This window comes from Argiope bruennichi, chromosome 4, assembly GCF_947563725.1.
Source record: "Argiope bruennichi chromosome 4, qqArgBrue1.1, whole genome shotgun sequence".
Lineage (NCBI taxonomy): Eukaryota > Metazoa > Arthropoda > Arachnida > Araneae > Araneidae > Argiope > Argiope bruennichi.
In genome coordinates, this window is record NC_079154.1 from 53,032,710 (window position 1) to 53,047,654 (window position 14,945).

Here is a 14,945-nt window from a genome sequence, read left to right on the forward strand (position 1 = left end):
AAAGCACAAAGAATATTTTATATAATATCATTAAAAGTGACGAGATGATCTACTGCTGTTAATTTCAAAATTGTATCAAAAAATTCAATAATGAATAAATAAAAGAAATGCTTTAAAAATTATTATTATTATTTTGTTAAAAAAAAGAAGAAATTTTTAAGAAGAGAATTAATAAGATAAATATTCTATTTATTCATCATAATTCAGTGTTTAGACTTCTTATAGTAAATTATTCTAAAATATTATACTGTATATTAGAATCGTTTTCCTATTATATTACGAGTTATGAGTAATTTTTTTTTCGCTTTCTAAATCCTCGAATAATTCGAGTTCACTTTATTGCTAAACTAGCCGAGTTTGGCGACCAGCCGGTTCGCCAAATTTAATGTTCGTTAAAATTTTAATAATTAAATATTTTATGCAATTCCTACTTTAATAGCTTCTTCATCAAAATATTTTAAAACTTCAAATTTTGGTTGTCATATAATTTGATTTGATCATATAATTCATTCATAATATTATAAAAGCCTTCAGTTATAACGTAATATGTATCTCTCTAATTTTCTGTTAGCACCCGTAGAATTTATGCTTTAAATTAAAGTGGAAAGAATTAATCTTCAATTAATATAATAATATTTTTTACTGAAACAAAGCATTTTTTTTATAATCTGATTACTGAAAATAGAGTCACTGAGCGTTTAAACTTTATGGGCACTAAAGAATATCTTTTTTAATTTATGTAATATCTCAAGAATTTGTCAACAAAATTTTCTTAGATTCATTAACAATGTTTAATTTTAAATGCATCAAACACTAAAAAAATAAAACGAATAAACGGTTGAAAACAGGTTTTAAAAAAACTACTTAAAAAACGATGTACTTAAAACTATAAGCATATACAAAAAATATATAACTAACATAAATACATTTTAATTACAAAAGCATACAACGAACCTAAAAATAATTTAAATCCAGTCCGCACCTGTTGATAATAATTGTCAACAGAATGCGGAATTCAGAACATAATGCGCATGCGTGAATTTTCAACGCCAGTTACGTAACGCAAATACGTGATTTTTTTCTACGCCAGTTGGGGTAACGCTATGCGGATTAGACATTTTTAATTTCCTTTATTCTGTTTTATTTTAATTCAAAAGTACTTCAGAATGAATCTGAAAGATTGATTCATTAACAATGTTTAATTTTAAATGCATCAAACATTAAGAAAATAAAACAGAATCGTTTGAAATAATCCGCCGAAAAATATTAACCCTAGCCTCATTACTGTTGGGAGAAAAAAATTTGAAGCCTTACTCATTTGGCGGTGGGGGAAATGGAAGATTTCTTTGGCGGAAAAGTTGGCGGTGGGGAAAATGGAAGATTTTTTTGGCGGGAAAGTTAGTTTTTAATTAATAATTAAAATTCTAATTAAAAATTCGAAAAAAGGAACCCCAGGTGCACATTCCCAACCTCCAAGGTATACATGTACCAAATTTGGTAGCTGTAGGTCAAACGGTCTGGCCTGTAGAGCGCCAACACACACACACACACACACACACACACACACACACACACACACACACACACACACACACACACACACACACACACACACACACACACACACACACATTGAGCTTTATTATAAGTATAGATGTAAACATCTCCTCTTCTCATCTTTCCTTTCACCCATATTTTGACAAAGTAAATGCATCCTGACGCATGCGCAAAAGCGCGGAGAGTTTCCAACTCCGTGAATGAAGAGTATTCTTGAACGATAGATTGAAAAAGAAGTTTTTAATCTTGTTCTATCAAGGAAATAGCTGCTTGGAATTTCAAAGGATGTATTTTCAATGTCAAAGATATCTAAAGAGCTGAAATTCACCAAAATTATATGATTTTTTTTATAGACTATTTACTAGAAAATTATAGGTAAGACAGATTAATTCAATGACAAGAAATTCATTGAATTAATCTATTTACTAGAAGAAAGTTGAGTGATTCGACCGTTGATATAGACTTGTACACAAAGGAATATATTTTACTAGTACATGATGTGCATTTAACAGGAAGACACTATTTAAGTATTTTAAACAATATTCTCAGTAATTTGCATAAACATCCATGTTGGATATTAGAAAGAAATAGAACAAATTATCTCAGATCATTGTATTTTAAGATAGAGTAATTTAAGATAGACAAGAAAATATTGAAGTGTTTTAAACAATATTCCCAGTAAATTGCATAAACTTATCGATGGTTGATATTAGAAAGAAATAGAAGAAATTCTAATTATGTATTATATTTTAAGATAAAAAGAGAAAATAGACAAACAACAAGGGAGTCAAGCAAATCTGCCCAAATAAAAAAAAAATGAAATAACATTAAAATGAATCTACAAAGACATCATTCAATTAGTTCATTTATTGAGCTAATCTATACCATTTTCTAAAAAGTATCGCATCTGTACCTGATACTTATTCTTTAGGTTCAGCAAATATCAAGACTGTTTTAACAGCATTTAATCCATTCATATGACTTAGCTTACTGAAGTTCATAATTAAAATCATATGAAAAAACACAAATTTGAGTGATTAAAAATTCAAAAACGTGAACAAAAATTATACGATATGCATTATCGCGACGTTTAGTCGGCTTGGTGTCTCGAATAACAATAAATATAAGGGCATCTGAATATCACTTCAAAGACTGATTTAAAAGCATTTAGCCCATTTATATGACTCAGCCAATTGATGTCCACAACTAAAATCATATAGAAAAATGCATGTGTGATTGATTAAAATTCAAAAACGGGAACAAAAAAAAAATTAAACCATATGCATTATCGCAAACGATATCAATTAAATGCAAGATACTTCATTAATAAATAATGAGACGCTGAAAAAATGGAATGGAATACGATGTATCTGATGTTTATGATCACACATCTAAACACACGGCGCGAAAACAAATTTCTTCAACTAGAACAACTCCCCAGCTAAACTGAAAGCGAAATATAAAAATATGCCGAAAATATTTATAGAATCACCGGGCTGCCAACGCAACCAATTGACTTGAATAAAATAACTCAGCTGCAGCCTGAATATTTAAACAAGGTCTCATTCCGTCGCTGTGACTGGCGAGATCCGACTCTCTTTGGCGATTGACTTGGCGCCGGCATTGATTTTCCGACAACCCTTCCCCAATATGTGTATCCAGACGTATGGATGGGAAAAGGGAGGGAAGAGACAGAATTTATTTACAATGCTGCGCGATATAAAACACTTTCCAATAGCTCAAGCGTTAAGCTATCTTGGCAAGCATACAAAGCTCTAAAGTAGATTTGAGATCTTTTTTAACTCATAAATCAATTTTACGCAAATTACTTTCGAAACAGTTTATAAACTGGGTTTGTTGTGGAAAAAAAGAAGGCGATTTGCAAAAATGGGCTTCGAAGATCGGATTTTAAGCAGTGATAAAGGTTTTTCTGCGCTTTTTGTTTTTAAGAAAATGCATTGCATTTTATGATAACGGAACATTGCTTTTTAAAATACATTTGGGAGATTCGAATGTATATTTTGCAGTTCTGTTGGAGCATTTGGATGCATAGAGAATTGTTATATTTCAGTTAAGTTAAGTGAAATAATAACACTTCAGAATAGACAAGACACTATTTTCGTCAACATGTTTATGATAAATAGTTTTGTAAAGGCAAATTTGTATGCAATGTATTACTTTTCATTTGTTAACAGAGTATCTGCAAGATTTTTTTTCAAAATATTTCTTCGAAGAATTTTTTTTTTTTTTTTTTTTTTTTGCTAGTATTAAATTGAATTTTTACGAAAGGAATTAATTTTTCAAAATTATATCCTCAGATTTTTTACCCACATTGAGAAAGTTTAACACACTTGCGGATGAACAACAACAAAAAAGAATAAATAAATATTACGTATCCTTTAAGAATAAAATAAATAAAGGGTGTCCCAAAATTAACGCAAGATTTGAATTTTTCACCATTCGTGCTGTAAAGTGTTGGTAACCCTATTGAGTTAGTAAAAATGGAGCGTTACACGATAGAACAAACGTGTTTTCACTGTTTAACAATATTTCAAAAATCATGAAAGTCTGGCACCCACAGTTCGAAAATTTGAGAACTGGCCCCGTAGATCATGTGATTTAACACCGCTGGATTTCTTTTTATGGAATTATTTGAAGTCAAAGGTCTATGCCAACAAATTCACAAGCACGCGTGCATTAAAAGGAACAATTCATTGCCGCATTAACGAAATTCGGCCCCATTTAAGCAAAATGATAATGGAAAATTTCGACAAAAGAATGCGTATGGCACAAACAACGCTGTGGAAGCCATTTGTCCCTGTTTTATTTCATACATAACCCTATCCTGTGCACTTTACGATTCAATAAAAATATAACAATTTAAAGAAAAAGAACTGTGTTTTTTATTTAATTCAAATCTTGCGTTAACACATTGTTCTATCATGTAGTGTTCGAATTTTACTAACTCTAAACTGTCAGCTGTCAAATTGTTTTTTTAATAGGGTTGCAAAATTTTATTGCACAAATAGTGGAAAATTAAAATCTTGCATTAATTTTGGGACACCCTTTATACACTAACCACCTCCAACGACCAACTGAACTCATCCATCATGTAAATAATATAAATTTAATTCGTTCTATTTAATTTTTAGTAATCTAATTAACTGAAAGCATCGATTGTTACAAAAGATATTTCTGATTACTTTGCAAAATGGCAAAAAATATTGGTGAAATTCGTCCAGTTGCTAAAGTGAAGGACTCTGCCTAAGATTGATTTAGATTATCTCTAAACAATGGAAGGCAGTAGAGGATAGGAAGCAGTTGATGACGTATATAGGGGCAAGATTTCTTAAGATTCATCATCATAAAATTTCATATAAAATAAAAATTGGCAAAATGTGTGCAATGGTTCGGATTGGACGACTCTGCCAAGGTTTTTTTCTTCCCTCGCTGAAAAAGAAAGTCTTTTTTTTTTTTTTTTTTTTTTCTTTTTCCCCTCGCAGATACAGGGTAAGGTTTTGAGATTGCTCTCGAAAATCGATGTGTGCACGATTTCAGGGTAGGTTTGTGTTTTTCAGGGTAGGTGACTACTTTTAATTTATCTAGGGGTTATGAAATTTCACATGAAATTAAACTGGCAAAATTATTACAGAAGTAGGAAAAGGGAATCATTCTTTGGTTTTGCTAATTAAATATGTAGATATGAAAAATTATTTTCTTATCCAATTACAAAAAAAATTTACTGTGCTATTAGAATAAATATACGTATAATTGAATGATATTTATAAGCATTAGTAAAAATTACATAAAAATAAACTTCATCCATTTTGACTTTTTTTTTTCTAAAATAATAACTTTTATATTCCCATAGAATAACTTTTTTTTCTAATAATAATGGTTACCTTGATAATATTTTGACAACTGAAAAAAGTTTTATCGATTCAAATCACTATCAGTATGTGCAAACGATCTTGAATCTTAAAATTTCCATAAAATGTTAAAAGCGATTTTTTTTCTATCGTCTGCTTATAATAATTGCCAAAACACAGAAGTGATTAATTTATTCCATCATATATAACAGATGTTTTGCGATGATTTTTAAATGTGGGTACAGCTGTTGATATTCTTTCAGAAACTGTATTTCCTGAAGTTCCCATGTCAGTGATTCGTAAACAGTGAGTCGTAACCTTAAACAAGACCAATATCTGTATTTTCGGAAAAGGCTTCACTGGTAATCCTCGCTAAAAGACAACTGGGAAAATAACAGATGGAATAAAAATGTTGACTTTTTTATATATTTTTTTTAATAAATTGTTCCCTTTCATTTACGAAAAATAACTTTTCCACAACATTACTAAATTTTTATATCCCATTTTTAATTCTATATGGTGTTAACAAAGGGTTTTGTTGTTCGGGTCATTTCAGATTTTTTTTCTTTTATGATTCTTCTTCATATAAATCCTTTCTTAGATTCTTCTTCAATATACCAAAATCTTCAAGTTTATAGTTATGAAATTTCATTTTTCTGTCGCGTAGACTATGCTAGAAAATCCGAGAAAGGAAAAACAAAATCTAAGTAAAATACTTTTGCAACCAATCAGAAACACTTCCCAAGTAACTATGGCTTCATGTATAAAGTTGGACGAAATATTTTCAATAATATTTATCAACACGAAATTTAATAGAGGACATAGAAAATAAGGGATGCTAACAAAAATATGTTTTGGTTTTCATATTTCTATAGGGACCAATATTTGAGTTTATCTTATAAAATAAATATTTTTGATTATTGAAGATGCTATAACAGAAATTTAAATTCAAATATTTCATTAAAAAAGACATTTACTGCATTTTAGATGATTCCATATTTATAATATGAAAGATAACCAAATAAAAAGAATATATTACATAATATTTTAACCATCTTTATCCTAGCCAATAGATAAATTGAATTACATAAGCAGAGAAGGTTCAGTAATTAATTTATATTTATATCGGATATTTATCTGAGATAAATAAGAAATATTCTAAGATAAGAATTTGTGAAATATCTAGCTCGTTTTTCCAGAAAATTTTTATCTATGTAAGTGGTTTTTCTACTATTGATATCGTTTTTCTTCAATTTTCCGAGACACAATAATATTGTGTCTCAGTAGTTTTAATTGTAGTGCATGTAGTTTAGCAGTTTAAAAGGTTTAAACATGCATGCATGCAATAACTGCATCATACCGGAGATAAGAGCAGCTTTCCTGAAATTTTCTCATATATCTTTAAATGATCTATATCATATACACACATAAAATCTCGCGATGAGCATTTTGTGCTTCGTAGTATAAAGGGGGAGGGGAGAATATGCATTTACGGATAGTTTTTTTTTTGGGGGGGGTCTGTCTAGTTGAAATTAAAATTTAACACAAAACTACAATTTTAATAAGAATATCATATATCAAATTTCATTTATCGAAGGGTTTGCGCTTTGCATACTGTTTTTACACGAATCCAAATATACAAATCAAGATACAGTCCTAAACAGAAAATTATCAAAATTTGATACGGTCCTAATGTTTTGATGATGAAACAATGTAACTAATTTTATACATCTAATTGTCTGCATTTTGTAATTATTTTGCTCACTTAAGCCACTCGGAGAGACTGTGTACGGAATTTCGTTTGAAATACGATGAAATCTCCATATTTGGATAAAGATCACATATAAAATTTCACAACAGACAAACAGAGCAACAAATGTAATTCCGAGAATGTGTTCCGAGTTCTGAAAAACGGAGAGTTGTTAGCCAAAATTTTGCGTTCTAATTTTTATTTCCTCTTTTTATTTAATTCAAGAAAGTGGAAAAAAGATTATACTAACTAGCATTGCCCGGTGTAATTGTAATTTTTTCATAGAAGGCATTAGCATTGTATTTAGAATTTTCTTTATCGAAGATAATGCCTCTGGATGATATAGAATAGATATAAATATCATATTACTGTAATTCCTGCACTAATATTGCAAATATTATAGTAATTTCTTCCTATATATCCCTTGAATGTCAATTTCTCAAAGAGAATCTTTCAGGAGATGTCAAACATATATTCAGTGATTGTTATATACTTATATATTTTCGCTCTTTTTTGTCGGTAATCGTATAATATTTTAATATGATAACGTTTGTAGGTTGACATACAGTACTCAAATTTAAATCTAATGAATTTCGTTTTTGGAAACAGGTATTTACTAACTTCAAATTTTATTTAGATTATTATTTAAAAATTATTCAAAATTTTAATGTTTTCTTTACAATTTCAGCCAGTAAGATAACACACAAACAGTTTTATACCTCTTTGAAATTAAAAACATTTTTTTCCATGATACCAAGCTGGAACTACCAAAATTGGTACGGAATTTCTTTTATTAACTAAATTCAAAAATTAACTCAAAACTTCACCAACATTTTACTAACATCAAAATTTTAATTACATTGTTATTCTGAAGTAATCAGAATTTTAACATTTATCTTACAACTACTTCAAAATTGCACATCAGATTTCTATTGACTGCACACAATTGATTCCAAGATTGCACACAGATAATTTCCATAAATCTTTAAAATTATAAAAGAAATGTTTTTCCATGATATCAGGTTAAATTCAGTACAATATTTGTTTTGTAACTTTAATTAATTTACAAAATGTACTTACGTTTATTTTACAAAAATATTTTTTATTGTTTTACTTACTAGATTCATTTTCCTGCCCATTGCGATGATATTAAATATATATTTTTATATGTATACATTATCTTAGAATTAAGAACAAAATTTAAAACAATAAGCTAAAGATTAATGAATCAATCCTAAAACATTAACATACCACGACGTTTCAAACAAAAGTAATTCAAAATCGTAAAAAAATTCCGCAAAAAGAAGTTTAAAGACTTTTTAAACACATCAAACAAACTACGATAAATTTTGTAAGCCTCTTATAAATGATTTGATAAGTCTCCAATAAATTTTAATAAAATAAAGATAAAATAATATTTATAAATAAAATATAAAATATAAATAAATAAAATATAAAATATAAATAAATAAAATATAAAATATAAATAAATAAAATATAAAATATAAATAAATAAAATATAAAATATAAATAAATAAAATAATATTAATAAATAAAATAAATTTTAATAAATACTCACACCATTGAATTCCGTTTCCCAAAACACTATTAAAATATTTTGGAAATTCTTTCCAATTCATTAACCCTTTTGCAACATCAGCACACATAAACGAGCGATTTTCACAGTTTTTATCATCAAAATGAATATGTGTATGTAGTTTCTAAGAGCATTGTTGTCATAAAGCATATACATTAAGTGTATGGATTATACATTTATAAATTATAATAAAACTGTAAATTCTATATTTCCATTATTTTTAAAATTTTTTATTTGTATTGAAACGTTTTTATTTTTATATAATAAGGCAATTTTTTTGTGTGTGATGCAATAATATGATGATTTTTTTTTATATCATACAAATAAGATAACACGACCATTTCCAAATTGTATTACAGATTAAATTAAAGAAATCTACCAGTCCAAGCCAATGTCACCTTTCTCCGAATCAAGGTACGAGGGTGTCCCAAAAATTCTTATCACCGTCACCCTAGCGCCACTCATCCAGCTGAACTAATTTGCGGTCGTCTGTGGTTATATGGAGTCTTAGAGAAATCAGATTACAGCTTTACACGATGTAAAGCTATAATCTGATTGCCCTAAGCACAGCACAGACGGGGATTACGGGACCCTTTTCTCTGCACATGAAGGGTTGTTTAACTCTTACCGTGAAATATTTTGTTGTGAGGGGATTTGGAGACACTGAAAAGGTGGTGTTGCCACTAGAGGGATAAAAACGGGGAATAACTGATTCTGAACACAAATCGTTTTCTTCGACGATCAATATTGTAGAAAAAATTTTTCTACCACATTTTGCTGGTGAGTTAAATGAATTTAATCATCAAATGGTCATTATACAATACAGAGTATTTAAAAAGGAAATTAAATTATTTGTTTTCACAAAAATTCACAATGTGTTGTGTCAATTTATTTGTTGCAAAATCATTAAGTACCAAAAAAATTGATCGAATTATTCACTTAGGTTTATAAAATATTTTACGCATATTAATTAAAATATAAATACGTAAAATGTTTTGAAAAAATCTTTTAAAAACGAAATACATTATTTAAAAAATTAAAAAATATATAATTTTTAAAAATTTTAAAATATTTCAGAAGACTTGATTTTTTTTCTATTATTTTACCCTTATTATCTAATATAAATTTACTTGGAACGAAACTGTGTATAATTTTGCAATTTCAATTAAATGCTAATTTTTTAGAAATATTTTTATGCATATTTACTGAATTTTCAGAGGAATTTTATGTTTTTTTTAAAACTAAAATTGACTTTTAACTATCTAAAAGAACCTTGAAATATAAAAAGCATATCTTATTTGTTTTTTAATATTCACCTGAAATTATTATTGAATTCATTATCAATTTTATTTAATTTCTTCAGAAATTATCATTAAAATGTACTTTTTATCCTGCTCAAAATATTTATTTTAGCACAGATATTTATTTATATTTATTTTATAACTTTGTTTTAGTAGAATAAAAAAATATTATTTGGTTATGAAACGACAAAAATAGAATTTTAGTTTTTAGTCCATTATTGTTTGTTTCTAGGTCCATTGGCCCCTTAATCATAATTTAATGGCACTTAAACCTTTTACTACTTTGAATCAAAATTTAAATAAAAGTCCTTTACAATTTTTAGGATTAATTAAAATACAAATTTGCAATTTTTCCCTCATTTAAATTTGAATATTTCCGACTCTTCGAACGAGATTTAGAATGTTAAATAATAAATATCAAATTCACTTTTCTGTAGCTCAAATGTGTCGTAGTTCGACGGATAGGATTAGATGGATTAGAAGGGGTTACCCTAAATTAAGAATGCTTTTCAGAATTGAAAAAACATTTCAGATTATTTCCGAATTTTATTAAAATGCTCGATAATTTGCTATATATAATGCTGGACAGAGGGGTGTCACGCCCCATTTCAATTTGAGAATTCTTCAATTCGTTTACTATCATCAAATTTGATTATGATACAATCACGATCGAATGTGGAATTCGATTTCCTTCGGATATGGCATGAATGTCTTTCGAAATCATGAAAAAAAGATGTAAGCATAAGGATTTTTATTTTTGAAATTTTGTTCAAGACGGTGGCCTTTTTTAATGATTTTTTTAATGGATGGACAAATATTGTTGAATTTGGCACCATTAAAATATCTGATATTGCACTGTAATATTGTTAATACTGATAAAAATAGAAATCTAATTGTAATCTTCCTAATATTGATAAAAGAAATTATTTAATTGTAGTTTTTCTTATAGTGGAAATATTTAAATGGAATTTTGGGAATATTGAAAAAGAACTGTATAAATAATCCTCAATCAAAAATAAAAAAAAAAAAAAAAAAAGAATACATATTTCTATGTTGAGAACTCATAACCTAAATCTTTAACATCTATGTTCAGTTTAGTTTTAGTTTTATTAACGTCCCGTTTTAAAGCAAACACGAGGGATATTTTGGGACGGACCTCGTCATTCTGAACCACGGTCAGATGATGAGGACAGCACCTGAGTTGGCACCCCCCTCTCCACACCACGCCACCCCAGCGGAAGGATGTTTGGCCAGGACGTTTAACGTGCACCAGACCCACGCACACAACGGTTCTTAAGGTGGAATTGGGTCTCGAACCTGTAACCCGCCGGTTCCGATGCCGAGACTTTACCACCAGGCCACCGCGGCTCCTTTAAACATCTATGATAGTTGGGGCATTTCTTTGAGACTTTTAGAGGTCTACTGTTTACAAAAATAGAAATAAAGGGAAAGATCATTATTTAAATTTAAAAAAAAAACTTTTTTTCCTTTCTAGTATAGAGAAGTAGAGAAAGTATTGTAATCGTCAAAAAAAAAAAAAAAAAAAAAATCGAACTCGAGATTCTGACTAATATCTATGGTTCAGATTTTTCAGTTCGAAAAAATCATTTTTAGCATTATGTCTGTCTGTCTCTGAAAAGACTAAACTCAAAAACTATTAGGCTAGACAGATGAAATTTGGAATACAATCTTTACACCAAATTCGTAGGTTTGCATCAAATTTTGAACAAAATCCTGTTTGTCCGGCAGTTCGAATATAAGTTAACATTATAACTGCAAAACGGCAAGAGCCAGATGGTTAAAATTTAGAACACAGATTTAACATCTATATCGATACTTATCAAATTTTGAGCCAAATCCAACAATAGGTTGACCATCTGACGATCAGTATGTTCAGAAACATCTAAACGCAATAACTCATTTACATATATGACATTTCGCATTAAGATTAAAGTATAATTCTATGTCAAATTTTTTTGTTTCAATCGATCGGAAAAAATGCGTCTAAAATACAAATTCGTTTTTCGGATACTATTAACCACACGCCAGGGATTCACCACCAAAAAATTCGCCAAAATTTCATAATTATTGCACGCCAATACCATACAAAGCGTTCTCTGAGATAACATCTTTATTAGAATACATGCGAGAAAGTTTGAGAACGCCACTCCAGCTTATTTTAAAAATAAAACCAAAATTGATATTAAATTTCCAACAATACTATACGCATAAAGCAATAAATCTTGTATTAAGCCAGACAATTCTGATTTTCGATACGAGGCATGAACAACATTTTTGAATAAACTATTTGGTATTTACTCTCTTTTTTTTCCCAATCAATGAATTCTTTATAATCAAAAAGTAACTAGATTTAACTTTCCTGAAGATTAGATTCTGAAGAATTTTCCTTTCAGTTTTACTGTACCTAAAAAATAGTCACTCTAATAAACCCAATGAGCATGAATAACTAGAATAAAAAAAATGTGAAAACATAACAAAATATATTTCTAACATCTGGACATTTTAAATATTTAATTATGTAATTAATTTTTACTTATTCATTTAATTTTATTCCGGATACCAACGAGGATTATTCTAGGAGAACGAAAATTGTATTGTGAGAAGGGAAATTTCTGTAGATACATATTACAAATAACTTGCTAGATGGAAATTAAATACTGAAATATATATACAAAGAGAAAAAGGAAAACAGCAAAGGACCTAAAGAACATTTATAAAATACTAGTTATTAAGAAATAATAAATATACATTTAAATCCATAAAATGATAAATAATATACACACATGCACAAATTTTACTTACCTTTTGGGACAATTGCGAGGAGCAAGTGTCATCAAACAACTGTAAAAAAAGAAAAAAGTAATCTGTAAACACTTTAAAGAAAGAAGGAAAAATACAACAATATTTAGAAAAAGAGAAAAATATTAAGAGTAAAAAAGTTACATGGTTCAAATGAAAAATAAAAGCTAGGTGTTTAGTTATTTACATCATTATTAATTATTTGGTTAGTCACCTAATTAGTTTATTTTACTATTACTTATTTATTTACAAATTTCTGGAATATTGAAATGACACCTCACATACTTTCCCCTTTGAGTCTCAGATAATACGCGGAATATCTGAGATCCAGAGTGTCCCGTATCGAAGCTGAGAACTTTTGGTCACTTGAAATCTACATAATCGAATATAATGGATAGCAGTCGAAACAAAAATACCATTGAAGAACAATGAAAGAATTATAAAACCCTGGCACCAAATCATTATTCAATTCACCACTTATTAAGTCTAATATAATTACAATATTTTATTTATAAATATTTACTCGTAAATAATATGCTCCAGATAAATGTTCAACAAAAAAAAAAAAAGTAAACACTGAATTCAAGCTGGACATTGACATGCTTGAATTTATTTATTGGATATGTCTTAGATTTTATTAATTCCCACAAGAGGCACACCCCAAATATTGGGATGAGAAACTATTTGTATGGCGATTGTTTCTCTCTTCCCGGGCCAGTTACGTCCGCTTCAGTCATGTGACGTACTTCCTACTGATTAATTGTACTGCAATCAGTGATGGCCACTAAGGCTCGAATTAGTTCCCGCATCAGAACTATGGCGGCGACGATCAATTAACTAACTCAAATGATATCCGAAGTAGTTAATTTTTACTATGCATTCCTTTTTATTTTGCCCTTTATTTATTTGTTCCAAAGTTCACATGCTTGTTTTTGATCTGCAATAATATTGCTATGTATTCACCTTTTGTTCAATTCATTACTTTGTACTTTTCTAAAATATCGCATAGGAATCAAGAATATAAAAAACGATCATAAAGACGTGCTGAATTGTTTCGATCAATATTAAAATAAAGTTTAACAGCACAAACATTTACATCAAACATTACATTGTCCAACAAATAACACTTAAGGTATCAAAATGATCTCTCTCATTTTAAATTAAACCTAAATCTCTCTCCAAGTTCCTCAAATGCAATCTTTCTAAAGGCACGAAAGGATTTAAATATTTCCATCCGCACTTTTACCCATACGTCATCCAGCCAGCTCAACCAATTCGCGGTCGGTTGTGATTATTCTGAGTCTTTAGAGAAAATCAGATTACGCGATTACAACAGAACTCAGAAGATTAGTGTCCTTTCCCTTTCAAAGGAATAAGTGTTTAATTACTGCAGTGAAACGGGTTATCGTGAGGGGGACAGGGGAACGACGGAGGAAGAGCTTGTAATAAATGAAAAAAAGAAAGATTACATAAATAGATTGGTTATGGATATCAGTCGTTTAATTTAAAGACACCGCATCCTTAAAAATCGTATATTTTATCTTCAATTAATTGAGTTTTCCTTTTTCATATATTAAGCATATTGTTACGAAACTTCCTCCATTAAGTCCGTAAAGTAAACGGTTTCGCTTGCAGTAGGTGTATGGTGTAACATAATCAACAGGCCAGTATAACAAATAACGTTTGCTAACACAAAGACATGAACATACAGATGAGAATGCACAGCCAAGGCGTATACAATCTATACACACACTTACAACCAATAGCAGTCCACAAGTAATATTCTGTAGTAAACAACCACAACAGCATACAAATCAGCCAGACAGAACAGCAGGAAGACAGAAGTGGCGTAGCTATTCACTAAGCTCTCTTAACGTCTGCTATTCTGCACTGTCTCCTCGCTTTAGCTGTATCCAACTGCCGACTCACTACTATACGACTGGCTACTCCTCACACGACTCGATACTGCTTCAATACTTGCCTCCAAGACTCGGCGGAAGGCTCAATTCTCACTTCAATAATCGTTGGACTGATCCAACTAATTCGCCGCT

At 29.3% G+C, this 14,945-nt stretch overlaps 1 protein-coding gene across 3 annotated transcripts in view; it reads right to left on the minus strand.

Annotated features, from left to right (window-relative positions):
• Nucleotides 1-14,945, minus strand: part of LOC129965454 (autism susceptibility gene 2 protein-like) — an 889,904-nt gene that overhangs the window by 619,499 nt on the left and 255,460 nt on the right. For all 3 annotated transcript variants that reach the window (XM_056079331.1, XM_056079329.1, XM_056079330.1), the window contains exon 2: nucleotides 12,898-12,936. In XM_056079331.1, the coding sequence (XP_055935306.1) occupies nucleotides 12,898-12,936 (39 nt within the window). The remainder of the gene's footprint in view (nucleotides 1-12,897; nucleotides 12,937-14,945) is intronic.